Below are 20,630 nucleotides of genomic sequence, written 5' to 3'. Positions count from 1 at the left end.
TATGAGATGCTTTTACGTGATTAGTCTTTCAGGCAAAGAACTTGGAACTCTGGAACCATCATCAGCTGGGTTTTGCTTGGGTCTCTTCTGTTGTAACAGACTTGTCCTCACCAGATGGAACAGCGGAAAAGGAAAGTATTTGAAGACTGCATGGCCATAACAAGTAGATTTGTTAGATCATCTCACTTCAGCAGGTGGCCCTTGGCTTAAAAAAACCCACCCAAACAAAACAAGGACTAAACTGCTTTTGCTCACTTAATTAGGATGAGCGCAAGGCAAATGAAGTTTGGGATCTGAGGGCACTATGTGCTCACTATAATGTGGCATCTTTCAGAAACACAGAAGTTATAGGAAATAAGTCAGGAATAAAAGGAGCTGTTAAATCAGTGACAGATGGCTAAAATAGTCTTATAGTTAATGCCTTAACCCATGTTAGACAAAGTTTTAAAATAATTAAAATAAAATATTGTCATGATAATGTAGGAACTAATTCCAGTATACACGTGGTTTTCTGTCCATTTATTGAGGTATAAACTTTGCAGAAGATGAGGTAACAATTTGCATAAGACTTATGCAAAATAACTTCACAATTAAAATTTACTTGGCATCAACTACAATATGTGGAGACTGATAATTCCTGCTTGTTAGATCCTCCTCAATGCACAGTTCTGTTATCGCTAGTGGCGGGGACCGTGGAGAAGGTCCAGCAGCTGGAGGTAAGGAAACCAGGCAGATTGAAACATGCTTTCATACAAGTTTTACAGCTTCTTTTCAGTGGTTTATGTTAGAGATTACTGAAACAGATGACACCAGCTACGATTTAAGTTTGCCCAATGCAAGTAAGGGGGTGCTAATGTTCTTTCTTGTAGCAATGACAGTGGGGTGGGTGAGTGTGTTTTTGTTAAGGGGCTGTATTTTAAGAAAGCTTTTTAAGTTTTGGAATAAAAAGCCCCACATTGTCAAAGTTAGTACTTTGAATTTGGCACTTGAGTTTTAAGTTGTCAGACTTGTTAAGGCTAAAACATGGAAGTCTTGGTAAAGAGAGTCTTGTGTTTTTATACACTCCTCTTACATACTTGCAAGTACATGCTCCACTTGCTCCATTTCAGATTGTAAGAAATTCTATCAATGTATCTTTAGTGTAGCTCCCTTGAAGCTTGCAAAATAATTTCACTTTAGTCGTGAAGAATATACAGAAAGTTTCCTACAAGAACTTCTGTTGCTATTTGACATGTAAAACATTCCTTGCTGGTGAATGTTAATATTCTAAGACCTAGTAGCAATTCTTGCAGACAGTAAGAATCATGATATCATTAAAACTATACTATAAAATGTACAGAAGCATATATAGAAAATTAACCAGAGAAACATCAGTTGCCCATCGAAAGTCATTTTTCTAAACCAATTCAAAAAGATTATCAAAATACAAAACCAGCTTTAAAAAACAGCCTGAGGTAAGAGTTAAATGCAAATAGCAATCTTTTTCTTAAAAAAATAGCTGTATTGAAATTCTAGGTTACTTACTGTCAATAAAAACTTTTACTAACAATTGTAAAGAGTACTTTAACTAATACAAAAGTATATAAACATTGTACACTGATTCAAAGTAAAAAAAGTACAATACTGTACTTTTCATTTAAAAATATATAGTTATGACAATTCAAACTTTTACCACACGCAGTTAACTGGCTTTGGATTAGCTGCTACTGTCGTCCATGGAACAGTCAGCTAATTTTGTGTGCTCCTGACTTTCAGCTGTGCTGGGACATGGTATTTTGCCACGTCCGTTTGCCTGAGTAAGTCGTTGGCTGTAAAACAAAATGTAAGCTTGAGCCCTGCATACTTCTTCCATAGTGCACATGTTGAGTTTTGAATCATTGCAGTGTACCCAAAATCCTGCAGTGAAGAAATAAACACAAAAAAGAGTTATCAGGACGCTGATTTGAGGTAATTGCATTGTATTTAATAATTAATTACTGAGTCTTATTTAACAAGTTGTGTAGAAATTCTATACTATTTCAGTTGATCTACTATATTTGCCTCTACATTTTAAAACCCCACCTTAGTTTTTTGTCATGGTTTAGCCCCAAGTGGCAACCAGGACCATGCAGCCGTTCATTCACTCTGTCCCTCACAGTGGGATGGGGGAGAATTGGGAAAAAAGGAAACCTCATGGGTTGAGATAAAGACAGTTTAACAGAAGAATAATGGAAGAGAAGATACTAACAGTAATAAAAACAATAAAAGAATATACAAAATGAGTGATGCAATACTGCCCAATGATCAATTGCCCAGCTGGTCCCAAGCAGCGACTGGTGATCCCTGCCTGCTGGCCAACCCCAATTTATACACTGAGCATGACATCTATGGTATGGAATACTCCTTTGGCCAGCTTGTCCTGTCTATACTCCCTCTCAGCTTCTATGGGAAGCTGAAAAGGTCGTTGACTTAATCTAAGCATTACCTAGCAAGGACTAAAACAGTATGTTACCAACATTATTCTGATACTAAATCCAAAATACAACATCTACTAGGAAGAAAGATAACTCTATCCCAGCTGAAACCAGGATACTTCCTCAGATTTCGAAGACCTTACAGACATGTTCTATCTGTAAAGTCTCATAAATTGTTCAATACAATTTTTGTATTGAACAAGCCAATACAAAACTCTAACTGTTTTGGTCTGCAGAACTGCAATTCTCACTCCAGGCAATTCCCTTCTGCGTTTGAGAACAGAGAGCAAGCTGATAAGTTTAGAATTACCAACACCCCTTTCTTTCACAGCTGGTTCCTACCTCCTTCTGAGTTGTAGCAGTAGGCAGTGTAGTGCCCTGAGCCAAAGCCCTTCCCGTGATGCATCACCACAGCAGACAAGTCATAGATAAAGCAGTCAGGTAGGAGGGACTTGAGGGATTCTCTGCAGCAGTAAGGTTCCATGTTCAGTATTTGATCAAAATTAACATGTACGCCAATCTTCTCACGATGATTGCGTCCCGACCACCTGGAAAGTTAAGTCAAATGAAAACTTACATGTTTTTCGAAGAAATAACACAGCATTCTGAATTATGTTTTAACATAACAAGTGTTATCTTCACTATTATCTTTGTGCACAAAATAAATGCTAATTTGCACGCTTTTTTCCTAGACTTCCTCTTTCACTTCTTTATTTCAAGACTTTTTAAAATGTTTTTATGGTACCTACTATTCTCATCTTTTGAAATATTCATCTTAAGATCTGTATAATGGTGAGTGGGAAGTACTTCCCACGTATTATATCTCATTGGCATTTCTCATTTGTTCTATCTCATTTTCAGTTTCCTTTGTATTCAGGACAGACTTTGCACTAATGTGTGGGTAAGAGTTGACATAGATGCAGTCTCCACTTCCTTACACTCAGGCTAATCCATTAATGTGTTTGGTAATATGAAGCTTATCTAAGATTTCCACTGAACACAATCTTGGTTTGCACATTAGTGAAAATGAGCATTTGCTCTACCTGAAGATAACACAAGATTAATTTTTATCAACAGATTTCACAGAGAGGTTAGAAGGTTTTGACGGAAAAGAAGGATGAAATAATTTTAGTATTAAAGTAGCAAGTAGTTAAAGTAGCAAGTAGTTGGAATCCAAAAGATCAATTCACTATTTATAGCGTGTCTTAGTGATGTTTAAATAACTATTTCTCATTGTAAAGGGAAATGACAGCGAAGCTGAAAGACACTGACCCCAAACAACAGAAGAGCGGGACTGAACTGGTCAGTTTGTTGTGGTACTACTTACCTAAACCGTTTAAGATGTAATCTGAGAACCTGAGGTAGCCGACACACCATAAGCTGCTTCTGAGCTTCTGTGAGTATAACTGGTTTAGAAGAAAACTTCCTTCGTTTTGCTGAGGCATAACACACAGTTACACAATACAAATCTCGATAACAGCCTTGTGTCTCACTCTAAGATTTATCCACCAAATTTGAGTATCCTTAAAAAGGCTACACTCAGAGCCATTTTGCAAGGACTATTTTATGATGCAATTATAAAATACCTGTGGTCACTTAGGTTAGTCACCTTAATTTAAAAAGCTGGTGGATTCTTCAGCTGGGAGTATCAGAATCCCTATTAATGTGTGATCTTCCTTTATCGAAAAGAAGCATCACACTTTAAAACATCCTTTGAATAATTCCACCTGCTAGATGGTGAGTAATAGCTGTCAAGTGGCCACACCAGGACTTCATTTGCAACATACTTTTGAGAGTTTTAGTATTTTCCTTCCACACTTTTACAATCAGTTTACTTTATATTTTACACAGAGAACGTACGCATGAGTACATACTGCCTTTACTCACTGTTGCACTGATCACATGCATATATCTTTCCTTCCAAAGCTTCAGTTTCTGTAAACTTGGCCAGCATTTCTGTCAGCAGACATGGATACTGAGACGACATCTCCTTGCCGTTGCAGTGATACCTCTCAGGAAACTCCAGGGATAGGTCCCAGAAAGGTTCTATGGTATTTGATTTATTGTCACAGGCAAGACATGTAACCTGTAAAACACAATATTTCACCAGTTGCTTACACTCAAAAAACTTCCTTTGCTAAAGTGTACCATAACATAACTCTAAAAAACTTTAATTTTTTTTTCCCCTGGAGACAACCGATGCAACCAAAGACATAGTCATTCAACAGAAGAAGTGATACACCTCCTTTCTTTTCTCTGAAGCAGCATGTCCAATACTGTTATCACAAATAGGTATGTGTTCTTATGTTTTACTGAGAAACAAAAGTGGTGTCAAAATGGTCTGTCTGGGACTGTCCAAGAGAAAGCAGCTGGTGGAGTCTCGGGAGTCTTTTCTCAAAAAAAGAAACACACCAAAAGGAAAATTTACATGAAAGAGAGAAACTATAGTTTAGGTTAATTAAAAAAATAAACAACAACAAAAAAAACCAACGAACAACAAAATGAAACCAAAAACACAACACACAGCTGGGGATTTTAAAGTCATATCCTTCTTACTTTGTAAGTCTTCCAGGGAAGCCTGGATTAGGAAGCACACTTCTTCAAAGAAAAAGTAACAGGTAAAAATAATTTATTTCTTCTTTCAGTAAGTGGATCCATCGTCACACTAGGGAAAGGACAAGCAGTAAGACAACATAAATAAAATGTCAAGAAGTGAAGCGAGTCAACCTGGAAAATGCAGATAATTCAGCAGGGGACAATTAACTTGTGATAACATTCAATATTTAAGAAAGTTAAGTTAAAAGCAGTAGCTCTTCTATGCTGGAACACAACACATTAGGTGTTGATTTGCAATGCAGTTTCTAAAAGCCAGCTCAAGCTGTTTATAGAAGAGTGTCCTATCATTTGAGTCTTCCTCCAAAGGACCTCCACCCTTTCACAATCCATTAGGATGAACAACATCTATTAGTGGCTGACCTACGCAGTTGTGAAACTCTATTTAGATTGTAACAAGCATAGTTCATAAAGGCTATACAGAAACACCAGTAAAAACCAAGTGCGTGTGAGTGACTAAAGATATATTCACCTTGGTGTGTTCGATGCAACAAAGTACAATACAATCCTGAAGAGTAATTACCCGAGTTTTCTACTGTTAAGTGCATTTATTGGCTTATAAGTTGCAGTTGATCACTTACTCTAGCAGCTCTAACCTCACTGCTCTAGAAAAGACGCATGAAAACTAAGTTGAATTTTTATTGGGCTCAGATGGATAGCTTTGACAGAACTTCCATAAGCATCTGACATGTTCCCACTCCCTTCTCCAACAATGAAACTTTCCCACCAAAAAAATAAACTCAAAATTTTCAGATAGGACCAAACTGTCAAGATACTGCTATTTATCAGCTCAGAATTCTAACAGCCAGGTGTGATAAGACACCACCATTCATGTTTTACAGTAAATGGAATATCAAATATGTCCTTAAGTTTGCACCACAAGGGTAAATAATCGTCAAATTAAATCTCTATAAGCGTGCTTCCTATTTAGGAAAATACCACAAGTTTTTTGGAACAAGTAATACAAAGATGTAATAATAAAGGAATGAAAATCCATGAGGGATCCAAATATTGTTATTTCACAGGCACGCCTTTGTGTTGCTGTTCTACATAAATTCAGCGTAGTTCTCTTGAATCAGGTTAGTAAGACTACACAGGAGTACAAATGCACTCAATTTTGTTCAAGTGCTCCTTTATTTTCCTCTGCAGATTTGCTGTTACGTAGGTATTCACCCTGCTTTGTCTGGTATTTCATCATAATATATGTATGGACAGACCTGCCACCTTATGGTACCTTCCCTCTAGGTGTTCTTTGTGAGTAATTATTTAATGCATTCATTAGCTACAACAGCTTATACACTATCTATATGTTAGCTACCTAATGAGGATGTGCATTTGTGTACCAGCACACCATTTAGCCACGGAGTTTTAGAAAAGCTGTTCACTGCTTTAAGTTCTAAGAAGAAAACACCACTACCTTGTTCTTAGAAAACACAACTTTGAACTTACATGGCAGAAAAGAGGAGAATCTTCTGTTTTAATTTACATTGACAGGAGCTTCTTTTGTAAGTGCTAACATCTGGCAATGTTTCAAAGCCACAAACTATTAGTAATTCAGAGCTGGAATCTAGACTTGGAGACAAAATGATATGTTTGGCCACAGTTCAAGCTAACTCCAGCATAAACACAGAATGACTAATAGATTTCTGCTGTACAAATGGGTGATTTTGTTGGGCCAAAAGTTGATTTAATTGACTAGTTACTTAAGAATTTGTTGCACATGAATGCACGCTGAAGATTAACGGGCTCAGGAGGAAGTACATATATTAACTCAGTACAGATAATTTTAACAACTTCTGAAGTTTTAAATTTAGTGTGTAATGTTAACAATCTAGGTTATTTTAATATCCTCTTTCTCAACCAATTAATAAGTACTACCCTAAAGAAAAAAAAAATCCAGCTTCCAATTTTTGCCCCTCAAAAAACCAAAAAAATAGAAACTCGTGCTGCTTCTCATCTCATCGTGCAATTGTGAGCAAAGCTGGTTTGTTTTGACAAAACCCTGTACTGATTTATTTCCTCAAATGCAAGACACTCCTCCGCACTGTGACGCTGCAGCAAAGTTAAACTCTGAAGAGTTATCTGGGATTTGTGTACTTGCCAACAGCCAAGGGACATATTTGGACAAGCACACACCCAACCCTATCAGCCCCAGTGTGCTGACTGCTCCTCCACACACTCCCACTCGAATGGGAGATGAGAGGGAAATCAGGGCTGGAGGAAAAGGTTGGAAGCAGTTTTCTCAGCCAGGCCTGAGTTTACAATTTGGATTACTCAACCAGTAGGAGCGTCCCTACCCTTCCACAGAATCCATTTGCACTGGCCTGTCCATCAGCACAGGCGTCACAACACTCCCATCCTCCTCTTTAGGACTCCTCTTTCTGTCCCAAATGGGACTCCTTTATCTCATGCTCCACGACCATTCACACAACATGAGCCAGATTTTATTTTTGCATGAAAAGCACTGAAATTGTACAAACTGGGCAAAAGTTGGTTGAACAAGATGTGAGGTTTTTATAAAAAACAAACCAAAAAATCCCCAAATATGAACTCAAAGGGCTGGCAAAAACTTTATGCATCTGTCCAATGTAACTTTTTGTGGTGTGAGTATGCACAACAGTAACAGGAAAGTGACTTTGCTTGAGCAATCTGGTTAGTGACATTTATCTTTTTATGACTGTATTTTACCAATTCAGAGTCTGCTTTCACCTCCCCTTTACATTCCACAATTGCCATTTTAAGGAGCCTTAATGCTGTCATTTATAACAAAGCTATATGAGAAGCTTACATTAGAGCAAAGAAAGTAAATTACTGTTTTTAGCTAGTCTGAAATCTCTACCTTATGTTCTGCCCTGACGACCCTCTCATGCCTTGGAACAGGGGTGCTATATACAATTGTTTGGTTACAGCTCAGCATTCAATCACGGGCCAAAGGCCAGGCTGAAAGAGCTAGATCAAATTGCTTAATTCAAGTTAAGCATGGAGGCCACTCAGACAAGCATCATTGTGCCCACAATAATTTGATGGACAGCCACTGCCCCGGATGGCATTCAGCCTAAATGCAGCCAAAGAAAATAGTTAACATATTGCTGCAGAAGAAGCCAACTGTTACCATCTCTGCTCTAATTTTTTTTTGATTTTTAAGAATAGGAAGATGGCCAGTCCTGTTTTTGTGCTTTCACTACGTATAGTTTTCTCTATACGAGACATACATAGAAAGAGTAGCAATTGAATTTTTCCACAGCAAAGTAATCAAAGAGAAGGGAACTTCTAGGATGCTGCTATAATATGGAATTCCACATGACAGTCCACACTGTAGTTATTCAGTTACAAAAATAACTAAGCTTTGTAGTGATGAGCATACACCTTAATCAAAATCATCTGTATCTGTGTAACAAATAACATAAGCATAACGATAGCAAACTGTGATTCAATGGCTTCCTATGGATTAACTTATTTTGAAATGTCACATTCATCTATTTGGAAGGCAACTTGACTACCATGTTGTGATTCAGGCAACATATAAATGCACAGAGGCTAATACCAGGATATAGAAATCAGCATACAGGTCATGGAGGGGCTAAGTGCAAATCCTCCTATCACCTACCTGAACTTCTCATTCAGTGTGAGACTTAATATACAGCACTGCACGATAGTCAGCCCCAGCATTCTGCCTCAAACTTTAACTCGCACCATACTACCCAAAACCGAACGGCTTTAAAAAACAAAAAAAATGCACATTTCTGCTTCTCTCAGACAATCTGTCTTGAAATACACCAGGTGAGTAAGTAAATGAAGCAAGACTTACAAGGAAAATTGCTGCCTTTTAAAACTTTATATGTAGTTTGCCTACTACATTGGCTAGAACCTACTTCACTCTCCAGGTCTTGACATGTTCATTTCTCTGCACACTGTTCTTCTGCAGTGCTGAGTGAGGCTGGGGGGAGGCACCTTGCTCAGATTTCATCTGAAACACGATCAGGAAGTCATCAAACCACTTGGTTGGGGTTTTTTTAAGTATGCCTAGAGATATCAAGAGCTAGTTCTTACTAGGCAACGCTATAATAAATGGTAAATTACTGGGAAAAAACTCTGTCTGAGATGACAGGTTTGTCCTAAGAAGAAATGGTAACTAATCACAACTTTGCTGTAGAGGAAACTCATTACTACAGCAGCACAGGCACTGCTCTTCACTTGCACTGCTGTTGGGTGTTGCTTTAACAGAAATCTCAGCAGAGCTTTACATAAGGCCCCAGATTCAAAAGCAGTGGTAGCCTCACAAAGACTTTTCAAAATCCCAAACAAAACAGTTTCTAAATGGTTCCTCACCACTCCAAAAAGATGTTAAAATTACATTGGCTAGGTATTTCTTTGATCGTTTACATTAAATTTGAATTTAGTCAACAGCACTCTGAAGAAATCATCAACAACTATTTACTGCTTTGCAACATGCGCCAGTTCAGTAAAACACTGCTTTCACAATTCAACATTAATTTTCTTCCTTGAATTACACACCCAAGCAGCTTTCACCTAAGTCAGCACAAACTTTACTACTTCTCCTCCCTTACTGGGCCTTTTTTAGCAACAGAAAATATCAACTGCTTGCCTAGAATTAGAAACTATCCCTGATTAAACTAGAAGAACAAAGGAGCTCGCTGATGGCATTGCAAGGTCATGGCAATCAGGGGATGTTCCTGAGGACAGGAAGAAAGCAAGTGTCACTCCTGTCTTCAAGGACGCTCTGAGGAACTACAAGCCAATCAGCATCACCTTCAGACCTGTGGGGAAGGCTGATGGAGCAAATAATTCTGGAAATCTTTTCCAAATATATTAAGGATAGGATGATGATTGGGAGCAGATAAAGACTGATGATGGGAAAATCACAGTTGACGAAGCTGATAGCCTTCTTCCTACAATAAGATGACTGGTACAGATAACCAGTGGATGAGTGGAAAACAGTGGATGTTGTTTATCTTTACTTCAGTGAGGCTTCCAACACTGCATCCCATAACATGCTCACAGAAAAAATGATTAAATGAAGGCTAAATAAATGGACAGCAAGATGGACTAAAAACTAAATGAAGTGCCAGGCTCAACGCATCATGGTCAGCAGCATGAAATGCAGCTGGATCCCAGACACTACTAGTGTACCCCAGGGGTTGATACTGGGGCCAATTCTGTTAAAACTTCGGCAAGTTTGCAGATGACACAAACCTGGGTGGAGTGTCTGATACACCAGAGGGTCATGCTGCCTTCCAGAGGGAGCAGGACAGGCTGGAGAAATGGGCCATTTCTGAGATGGAGGCTAATCTCCTTGAGCTCCTGAAGTGTGCTTCAATGATTTGTGGATCAGCATGGGTCAGATTACCAGTAGCACATAACTTCATAGTGTAGTCAGTATTTTGCTCTTTTCCGATTGACGGATCAAGGACAGGAGACGGTGGGTACCTCCCACAAGAGTACAAGCACTGAGAGACTGAAAACAACTGGGATTTAAATATACATATTGGCATTTACTTGTCAGTCTCAGTGGGGTTGAGAGGGATGAGCCACTGCTCCAGCAGATCTGCCTCTGAAAACACAGGTTTACAAGATACAGACTCCTTTGCCCAATAAGTGCTACAGCAAAACCTTCTCCGGGCAGTCACTGGAGGAACACTGGCATGTGAAAAAGGAAAGAACAGAGGGGAAGGGTTTTGTAGCTATATATCCTGTCTTTACTTCCCTTAGATGTACTGGGTATTGAAGTTTCACAGTTTTTACCACAGAGTAAAAAGCTGTAACCCTAAAAAGGATATTGGAATAAATAAATAAAAAAATTTAAAAAATTCAAAAGGCAATCCATTCACGCTATTCCTGGAGTTACTTATTACCTAATCTAGTATTCCACAAAACAGTAAAAGATTTCAAGTAGTAGGTGAAGAAGACTTACTTTAAATCAGCTGAGAACATAACAAACCAAAACCTACCAACTCATAAAATGTGCAATTGTTTAGACATCACCTAAAGCTTTTTCTAGTTATCAAAAAGCACTCTGCGTAAGATTCTCACACCCAATCTTCTCTTTCCTTAATCCTAAATTCAGTGCCAGTGCTGAAACAGGCAGCCATTTCAATAGCAACAGACTGCTTGCACACTCCAGTTTATTACTTCCCTTCAAGTTAAAATAGAACAGCTACAAAAAAAAAAAGGGAAAATGTTTTATTGCACATGCGAAAGCCATGTGAAACCTAAGTAAACATAGAGCTTATCTGGATTGTAAGTGATCCTCTGTGTACTGTATCAAAAGGAGTTCATAGCATTCATGAAGTTTGAAGGTCAAGAATATTGATTCTACTGCACTTGAGTATCTCACAGAATCAAATATCTTTAACTAACGTTTTCAATAGTAAGCATAACTTTTTAGTGACACTAAAATGGAAAGCAACTGCACACAGGAACAAGCTTCTCAATTCACCTTATTAATGAATTAAGATGTAGCTCATTAAATACTCTAAACTAAAATCTAAAAGCAGCAGGCTACAGCTCCCATTATCTTCTAGAGATAAATCACCATACTGTTACAGCTTATAGGTAGGTAAAGTTAAGATAAAGTTAAGCCTACAAGGTCAAAGCATACACTCCTCTTTTTTTTTTTTTAAGAGCTAACATTGTCAAAGGTGTGATGACATAGCAAGAAGTCTCATACTCTTCTTCGGCCCTGTATGGATGTTTCCTTGACTTTTTTGTTAACTTTATTATAGCAGTTCGTGCCAGTTCTGACAAATGCCTAGCAAAAATCACGATGCAGGAATCTTATTGAGGAGAGGAAAATAATTGCCTATTAGAGTTTTTAAAGTTCATACTTCCGTGTGCAAACACCAGCGACTGAATCATTAAGAGGACCTCAATATATTTTATCAAGGAAGAAATGTAAATCTTCTGAGGTTACCTTTTGCTTTTAATACTTATGTTCAGAAGTGCTTGTGAAGACTAAACTGAAACAAAGGAGTGGCAGAAGACAAAGGGAACATTAGAAGGTAAAGTGCTGGACACTGCCAGTGGGAACTGCCTAATGAGCCAGGGGCAAACTACTCCAGATAACAGCCTCAATACTCCTTTCCTTGTTCTTCTCACTCTAGGTGTTCTGAAGTTCATCAAGGCTGTATTTTGCATACAGGCATTGACCAGCTGCAGTAAAAAAGCTCTGTGTTTTAGTCACAGAAGTCACAGGATGGCTCAAAACTGTTTTAATTCCCTTTCAGTCTTACTCGATGACACTTCTCACTATTCCCCTCCTTGGTTTCAGGAAGGTGGGAGGGTTTCTAGTCACAAGCCTCTTCACATAACAAAGCTAAAAAACATGTGAAAGAAGTGGTACTACTGAAATAATGGTCGTGTCTTCAAAGCCTTGAAAATTCTTCCAAAAAGCGACCCCTGTAAGAAGGCTTAGACTGCAACCAAGCCTTGTCAGTATACTTCAGCAATTACTTTGTTTTAGTAACAAAGGTACTATTCAGAAGAGGAATGTGATTTTCAAATAAAGCTTTAATGAGGTAATATACCAGACACTGGTATTAGCGCAACCCTGATACAAGATAGGTTTACTACCCCAAGGAAAGGAAGTATGCCAACAGAAATGCTCTTAGACAGGGCCAAATGAAAGGCAGAAGATGATCTGGTTGTATTAGTAGATACAACAATTTCTAGTAGTTACGCAAAATCTAAGATGACCTAAAAGCTATAACATGCGGCAAACAACCCTAGTTTTAAAAGCACTGTTACCTTATTATAAAGTTTATAGATATCATAGCAACAAACAATCCTAACATAGTCAAAAGCCACTTAGATTTCTAGCTTCACATACTAAAGACATCCACATTTTTGTTAATTTGTATTAAACCTCTACTCCTTCACACAACGTACCCGTTAAATGCTTCTGCACTCCCTCAGTAACGTATGCATCCATGAAGACCAATTTCAGGGGGCTAAGACTTTCTCAACCCCTGTTGCTGCTGCAATTTGGTTAGTTTTCAGATAAATTCAAACAGCATTTGTTTGTTCAGCCAGTTCTCAGACGCTTGTACACACCCACAGTTGGGATATGCATAATAGTAAATGGACACACTGAAGTACTTAACAAGAAGCCCAGAAGGAGGAAAAAGGAGAGTAGTCGGGCAGAAAAAAAGGAAAGCAACCCGTCACCTCCACCCCACAAATTTGGTTCCTGTGTTGACAGAGCCTTCTATGTCTTTGTATCAAAAAAGAAGTATTCGTAATCCCACACACAGCATCATGGCAGGCAATTACTCTGTAGTAATGAATCTCAAATTCAAGCCATTTACTGAAATATTACCCTGCTTGGCACCCATTACCTAATCAATTTCCACTTAGACGAGACTGACACCTTCCTTCACACCTTTTATCTAGTATCACTATAGTGATAAGCTAGATGCTTATAATTGTAAATTCTTTATTCCTGCAAATTAGTTAGCTAATAGCAAATGTCAGACGTTTCTCAGTAGTTGCTAAGGTGTGCTTTAAAATACCAAATTTAACACTGATGTTTATCAGGTGACTGGTCTACTGAAAGTTTTAGGAGTATTGTTGTGGTTTAGAAACGACCTTTCTTCTGAAACTGTGTTTATTATATGCTCCCTATCCCCCCCTCAGGAGTTGAAAGGTTAATACATTTATAAGTATGCCCGTCACTGACCAGTTCATAACTACAAATCATTACACACTTTTAAAAAAAAATAATCATAAAACATACCTGACTTAGTAGCTGTCCATGAAAAATGTTGTTAACCACATTCAAAACCTGTTTTATAAGTTTTCTTTGAGAAGCAGGGATGAGAGCTGGGTATCTGGCCCCCGTAGTCTCCAATTCCTGCTGCACTTTATCCAAAAGTTCACAGAGAAATTCCTGAGCGTCTTGTTGGGCATATCCTCTGAAGGCTGGAATTAGTCTCCACACAGAATGAAGCATGGCAAAAGGAGACACCAGTGCCCATTTGCCAGACCACATAACTTGAAACAGAGTATGCAGCTCATGACAGAGAGAAATATGCTTTGAACTGGGCTCCCTGGGCTGAATAAGTTCCATATTTCTACTTTTTGATGCTCCTCCACTTAATCCAGAGGATAAACTAGGCCGCCTCACAGAAGAGGATCCCCTTACTTTCTCCTGGTTCTCATTCACATGTAATGTTGAGGCAGCTACTGACAGGTGTTTAGATGAAGATCTAGTTTTACCATTAGTTGCTGTTGCCAGCAGTTCCTGAGTTTGGTTGAGATCAAGCTTTAAAAAGCATTCTCGAAAAATAAGTAAGTGACTTAATACCTGCAGGATAGAATTCATATAGCATGTATTTCCCAGGTTTCTCAGTCCTGTTACCCCAGGAGTCACTGTGGGCCTTCGTTTAATTGGTGAGTCACTGATTTTTTTCAATCTTTCTTCATCTGAGGTATACGGTTTTTTCGACTCTGCCACAGACGTGATACTCTGTGATGTTTTTTGCAGGCAGGGTGCTGTTTCTGAGGACATTCTAATCTGATTTTGTAAACGACTGCTCTTTCTTGGAGGCATCTTTTCCATCTCTGCTTTCAACTCACGCTTTCGCTCCTGTCTTCTCTTCCTAGCCTTGGCCCTTCTTTCCTCTGCTTCTTCCCGACGCCTTTCTTCTTCCAAAATCTTTTTTCCAGTAGGTGTCAACTCAAACCATGATCTGAATATTTTGCCCAGGAACGCACGCCGTCGGTGCCAGAGAGCTGTGAACATGCGATCTTCATTCCGAAGCAAGGCTTGGGCACCACCATGGGAAAGGTAAGAATCATCACTTGTACCCATAGAACGCAAAGTCCTCCCACTTCGAGTAGTGCACTCATAGTTTTGACTCTTGATTGCACTTAATGTGCTTCGCAACAGTTTCAAATCACCAGTTGCGTTATCATTAAGAACATAATCATCGCAGAGATAACAGAAAACATACAGCTCGTTTACTTCCAAGGCCACCGGGTGACCGCTCTCCTGAAAGTGCTTTAGTGCATGTTCTTCAATGTATCTTCCACACGCCACGTGCGAGCAGCTGAGGCAGGCCCACACGGATTCTGTCGTGTTGCAGTCCACACAATGCCACTTCTGAGGATTCAGAATGGAGTGATCTTGGGCCAGTCGCAGACGTCCTATGTGCTTACACTTATCCATTGTTAAAACCAAAACTGCAGCGACACACTGGCAAAACACATCATCCAAACTATTTTCTGTCCATGATATTTCAATCTGCAACTAAAAAAACCAAAAAAGTTATGAGTTACAGTTCATAAATACCCAGCTTGATCACTTTTACAGATCTCAGCATTATTAATCTCATACTTGAGGTTACAATCATGATCTCCATCCAACTAAGTTCCACCAAACATATAAAAGCTATGTTATGCAGAGCCACAGTCAACTTTATCAACATTATCAACAGCAGTTTGATGTTCAGACTAAATGGTGCGATTATTGCTGTTTATATTCCCAGTACCTTCTGGCTCAGGACTGAAGCATACTGGCTGCGCTTAGATTAGGCCTGTTTTTTACAAAGGAGTGCTGATTTAGTTTAAAGACTTAGTTTAAAGACGTGTTACGAAGTTTGGATACAAACACAACTTAAAATGAGGCAGACTGCCCAGAAAAACTGTGGCTGCCCCATCCCTGGAAGGGTTCAAGGCCAGGCTGGATGGGGTTTTGAGCAACCTGGTCTAGTGGGAGGTGTCCCTGCCCATGGCAGGGGGGTTGGAACTAGGTGATCTTTAAGGTCCCTTCCAACCTAAATCATTCTATGATTCTAAAATGCTTCTATTAATTCTATCCCTAAACATACAGGTGCACAAGTGCAAAGTTCACTTAAATTTATTATGTTTACACAGTGCCAACAGTTCCGACAAACAAGGCTTTATAAAACTCAAACCCTTAATTAAACCACACCTTTAATTAAATCACTGCACCTTTGTGCTCAGGCAAGACCATTATATTACTGCTTTCTATAATACATCTTCAATAAGTACATTTTAACATGTCATCCTAAAATCTCTGAAAGAAAAAGAGTGACTCAGAAAAGCAGAACTTGATTTCTTCATAAGACAAAACACCATTATATATTTACCTCAGTTGCTGCAAACTTTATAAAAACCTGCATTTTGAACATATCTTCCTAATATGTAGCTTCAAAAAAATCACTTTGGCTATCACTGGCTTACCTTCTTTAATAAGTTTATGTGGTAGCATTTGTTTGTTCAAAGCTGCTGTATTTGCTTTTTCCCATTAGGTGCATTTACCTAAACCGAACAGGCAGGCTCTGACTAACTAAAATTAAAGAGACAGTCATTCATTCATTATTAAGTTCTACCATCTTTCCTTCGACTATGCCTAGTTGAGAGATAGCATCTAGAGAAAAATGTTGTGTCAGGAAGTGATTATATTTGATCTGGGATGTTCATGCCCACGATGTCACCGACCAGAAGGGCTAAATAGAACATTATCTGTGATTCTGTGATTACACGCAGTACGTGCCAGATGAAATTATTACCTCATCTGAGTACCAACAAGGGTTTGTCAAATATCCAGGCTATGCCAAGCGAGACAAGTTATGGTATTACAAATACAAGCATACTGTGGAAGTGGCCTAAGACTGCAAAACATCAAGGTCCAGGACTTTATGCTTTACAGATAAGTAAACCATGCTACAAAAATACTGAGTGATTTAGACAACTCTGGATAGAACCCAAAATATTGTATTTCAGCTATTATCCTTGAATATGCTAATATTTATTCAGTTTTAGAGTTCTGAAATACACAAGAATAGGTTACTCAATTTAGAACAGACTATAATGCTTATACGTCAGTATAAGCATTAGATTGAGGGAACCCTAACATACAATGACATGACACCACTAAAAAAGGGAAAAAGGTAAGAAGTTGCAGCTGGATAGGAAAACAGCTTTATTTTTTATCTAGTACTTAGATATAACTGTACTTAAAAGATTTAACAAAAACCGGCTTTGATTGTTTAACTGGCCCACGGCTAGTGCCTTTTAAAAATGTTACAGATACAAGCATAAGAGCTTTAATAATTCTTTAATCACATAGCCAGAACCCAGCACTGCACGTGTTGTGTACATCTTACTCTGCAACACAGAAAAGGTTGAGACAACTGTAGTGAAACTAGTAACTGTACACAGTTTTACACACCCATATTAATCATTCTCATTCAATTTATTTCAGAGTTGTCTCCAGTTCGTAGTCACTGCGCTGAAGAATTTCAGGCGCCGTGACCTCTGGGTACCCATTCAGTAATTCCCAGATTAAGTACCAGCCATAGTGTATTACAGGAGGTCGAGATCCCCTGCGTGCTGTGGTCAACAGATCACAAAAATAATGGCTTGCTGAACTTTTTCAGCTTGCTAGCATCCATAACATTCCTTCTAAAAGGTAATCTATTCATAGGCTGCTAATGAGATTCTTTTACAAACAGTCGTGCATACTAAATTAGCTTTTATACCATATTTACAAGTAAGACAACTTACGTTATCCCATGTCTTCTCCTACTCTGACAACCTGTTTTCCACATAGCTGTTTTTTGAACACTGATAAAATTCACATAAATTTCAGAGTAAAACTGTTAATTCTTCCTGGAATACTGAAGTAATACATATGTAAAATGCGCTGCAACAATTAAATATGGTAGACAGGATTTTAAGTGACAAGACTCATCTTTGTGTTTTGGGGCTAACAGAAACATTCTCCTGCATCACGTATTAGTAACAGACCTTTCCAGCAGGCCAGAAATTGACACTAAACCCTGCCTTCCCACAGGACTGTCACATACAGCAATGCTGCCAGTCAGAGGAGTCTGAGAGGTCAACCCTTGCTGGTTTTGTCAAAGTCACTTTGTAAAGACTGTGCCCTTTTTTTTTTCCCTTCTTGTTAATATTATGTGGTGAGAAAATTTGTTTTTCTCCATTTTAAAAATATTATCTAGAGTGAAACTACTTACACGCCTCAATGTAAGCAGATATTGGGCTGAGGACAAAAGCAGTCCACTGATTTCAGGACGACCACTGTGTAAACCAGGGGTTGCACAATCAAGCTCTTCATGCAAAAGCAACACGATTCTACGAAAGCGCAAGATCAGCGCCTTGAAGAGAAAAAAAGCTAAAACCTCAGCTCCCCCACCAGCAACCAAGCCAGCATGACATTTTTCCCACCTACGTCGATGTGTGGAAAAAGGAGATGGGGGTAGAAGGGGGGAGGGGGAGGAAACATCTTGGCATGGGAGAAGTCTTTCTTTGAAGAAAATGTGAAGAAATCAAAATGCAGAGTTTGGTCAAAAAGACAGAAATATCCAAACAGACTGTGAAAAGCCAAAAGTACAAAACTGAGATCAAGAAAACTTCAGCTGAATGCCAAGCAGAACACTGACAGCATGAATGTTTTAAGACGTGGAGCACTAAAGTACTGAAACTACATTGTCACAAAATTTAAAAACTTTACCTTAGAACCAAGATACGGCAAGATAGAATAGCTCGGGGAAAAGACAGGAGTGAAGTAACAGATAACGGTGAAAGGAGGCTAAAAAATACTGCATACTTATTCCCACGCTTACTAGAAAGCTGCAGCTGGAATAAAGTAGTACTGGCAAATGTTCCAACGTTAAAATTCCCTAAAGAAAGTTATTCAGCACTAGTTCCTGCATTCTTCTCTCCCGAGGTTCAGTTCTGTGCACACAGACAAAGAAACTGTGAATTAGTTGACCAGCACTTCAGAGATCAAGCCCTCCTGTGTTCCTAGCACAGACCTGAGCTCAAGTAGTAAGCAAAATAACAAGTATTAACATACAGAATAGCACTACTGAAAACATTAACTTGTCTGGGGAAACAGATATGCAAAACCTTTTCTTGTGCCAAAGTTTCACAAGCAAGAAATAAAGATATATGGAATAAGATATTTTTTTTTTCATTGAACCTTTTTTCAACCTTATTGACATGCTTGTTTCTTTAGTTTCACTAAAGAATGGCTGGCAAAGTGTACACTTTGGGGTAATTCATGAGCTGAAAAGTACTCGATGTTAAAAAAACAACTTATAAGTCAAGAAAATACGTATTTCTCCCATTTGTGTTTCGTGTAAACAAGAAATTAAGATTCGTCTTCGCAGCTGATAAATTTAAAAATTTAACTCTAAATATAAACAAAAGGAAATATTTTCCCCTTACTCACTACTTTCATAATTAATTGCTTGGCATGTAAATGGAAAAAAAACACCCCACACAGACTATCTCAAGCGTTGGACTAGAAACGCAGTACATAGTTTTACTAATATATACACACACACTGTGCTCTGTGTGCCATTAATATTCTGGCTTTTAAATCAGAAGACAGAACCTGACGATTTTCATCAGGTTCAGAGTACCTGTTTCATATGAAAAAACAGGAATCATGCGTACCTGAACAACTGAAAGTTTTATATCACAAGTATGTTAACTAGAAGGCTTTTTTGCTTTCTTAAACATTTTTTTTTTTTAAGAAAACCACCCCAAGAAAACACTGATGTGCATAACTTCAGGCTGAGGGCACAACAGTAAGACACAGAAATCAAAGCAGCGCTCCAAAAAGAGAAATTTTGTAAATGATTTCCGACTTTTAACAAAACAGCCTTTGACAAGAAACCCTCCGGCCGCCCTTCTCTGGAGCCACTGAGATCGTCCTTTAACGTTTTTTTTGTCGCCAGCCGGGGATGCACGCAGGGCAGAGCCCGGGCAGAGCCAGGCCACCGGCCACCGGCGCCGCCGCACTCACACCGCCCGGTGTCTCTCAGGGCGAGCAGCCGCGCCGCCTTCCCTGCGGCCCGGAGTTCAAGGTAAACAAACAGTTCAGATTGAAGCCCTGCCACGGGGGCACGGAAAACACGGCGCTTCTTATCGCTCGGGGGTTTTCACGCCGGGAAAGTTCCTCCCGTTCAGGAAACTAAGCATCTCCGACTGCCCCGGCAGCCCCTCGCACAGCGCCCGGCTCCCAGCCCTGACAGTACCTCCGGGTGAAGGCCCTCCAGCTCGGTTCACCCGTGGGCTGGATCCCGGAGGGTACGAGCCTCCCCACGGCATTACCACCGCCCCGGCCCTTCCCCGCGACATGGCGCGACTCTTCGCCTCCAACCGCAGACCCCACCGGCAGCCCCAACACCCACACCCTCCCCTCCGCCCCCCGCTCTCCCGCACCCCGACGCCTCTCCGGGTGAGGGGACCGGGAGTCTTCGTCCGTGTCCACCACCACCACCGTGGGCCCCGGTCCCCTCACCCGTCCCGGACGGACACCCCCGCCACACACCGACCGCAACGGGAGACAGGACGGTCCCGCGTTCCCCCGCCGCAGCCATCGGCACGGCCGCAGCCCCCTCGCCCCGGCGGCTCCCCCGGCCCCACGCCGTGCCCGGCTCGCTCCCGCAGCAACTTGCCCCCTCCTCAGGTTGCCCCTCCGTGCGCCCCGCGCCGCCGCTCCCCCCCAGGGGAAGGAGTACCGCCGTCCCCCGCCGGCCACCTGCCCTC

The 20,630-nt window shown here is 39.9% G+C and overlaps 1 protein-coding gene across 2 annotated transcripts; it reads right to left on the bottom strand.

The window, feature by feature from the left end:
- Nucleotides 1-498: 498 nt before the first annotated feature.
- On the bottom strand, nt 499-18,712 carry USP44 (ubiquitin specific peptidase 44). Of its 2 annotated transcripts, XM_014964149.1 has the most exons (6): nt 18,695-18,712; nt 13,819-15,333; nt 4,341-4,539; nt 3,781-3,889; nt 2,796-3,001; nt 499-1,896 (listed from the first exon to the last, which is right to left on the bottom strand). In XM_014964149.1, the coding sequence occupies exons 2-6, from the start codon at nt 15,250-15,252 to the stop codon at nt 1,697-1,699; spliced, it is 2,148 nt and encodes a 715-aa protein (XP_014819635.1). In that variant the 5' UTR covers nt 15,253-15,333; nt 18,695-18,712; the 3' UTR covers nt 499-1,696. The 2 variants fall into 2 exon arrangements, with proteins under 2 accessions (XP_014819635.1, XP_014819636.1); XM_014964150.1 differs by lacking the exon at nt 18,695-18,712 and having other exon boundaries at nt 3,781-3,859; nt 13,819-16,199.
- Between the last annotated feature and the right edge of the window lie 1,918 nt (nt 18,713-20,630).

This window comes from Calidris pugnax, unplaced genomic scaffold (genome assembly GCF_001431845.1).
Source record: "Calidris pugnax isolate Ruff unplaced genomic scaffold, ASM143184v1 scaffold44, whole genome shotgun sequence".
NCBI lineage: Eukaryota > Metazoa > Chordata > Aves > Charadriiformes > Scolopacidae > Calidris > Calidris pugnax.
Note: the sequence above shows the minus strand (reverse complement) of the source record. Positions and strands in the feature narration are given on the sequence as shown.

Excerpts from the sequence above, each read along its gene's own strand:
- USP44 (XM_014964149.1), bottom strand. The coding sequence starts at position 15,252 with ATGGATAAGTGTAAGCACATAGGACGTCTGCGACTGGCCCAAGATCAC. Across the intron at positions 4,540-13,818 it reads ATGGACAGCTACTAAGTCAG|GTTACATGTCTTGCCTGTGA; the intron begins GTATGTTTTATG and ends TGTGTTTTACAG. Across the intron at positions 3,002-3,780 it reads TTACATCTTAAACGGTTTAG|GTGGTCGGGACGCAATCATC; the intron begins GTAAGTAGTACC and ends TTAACTTTCCAG.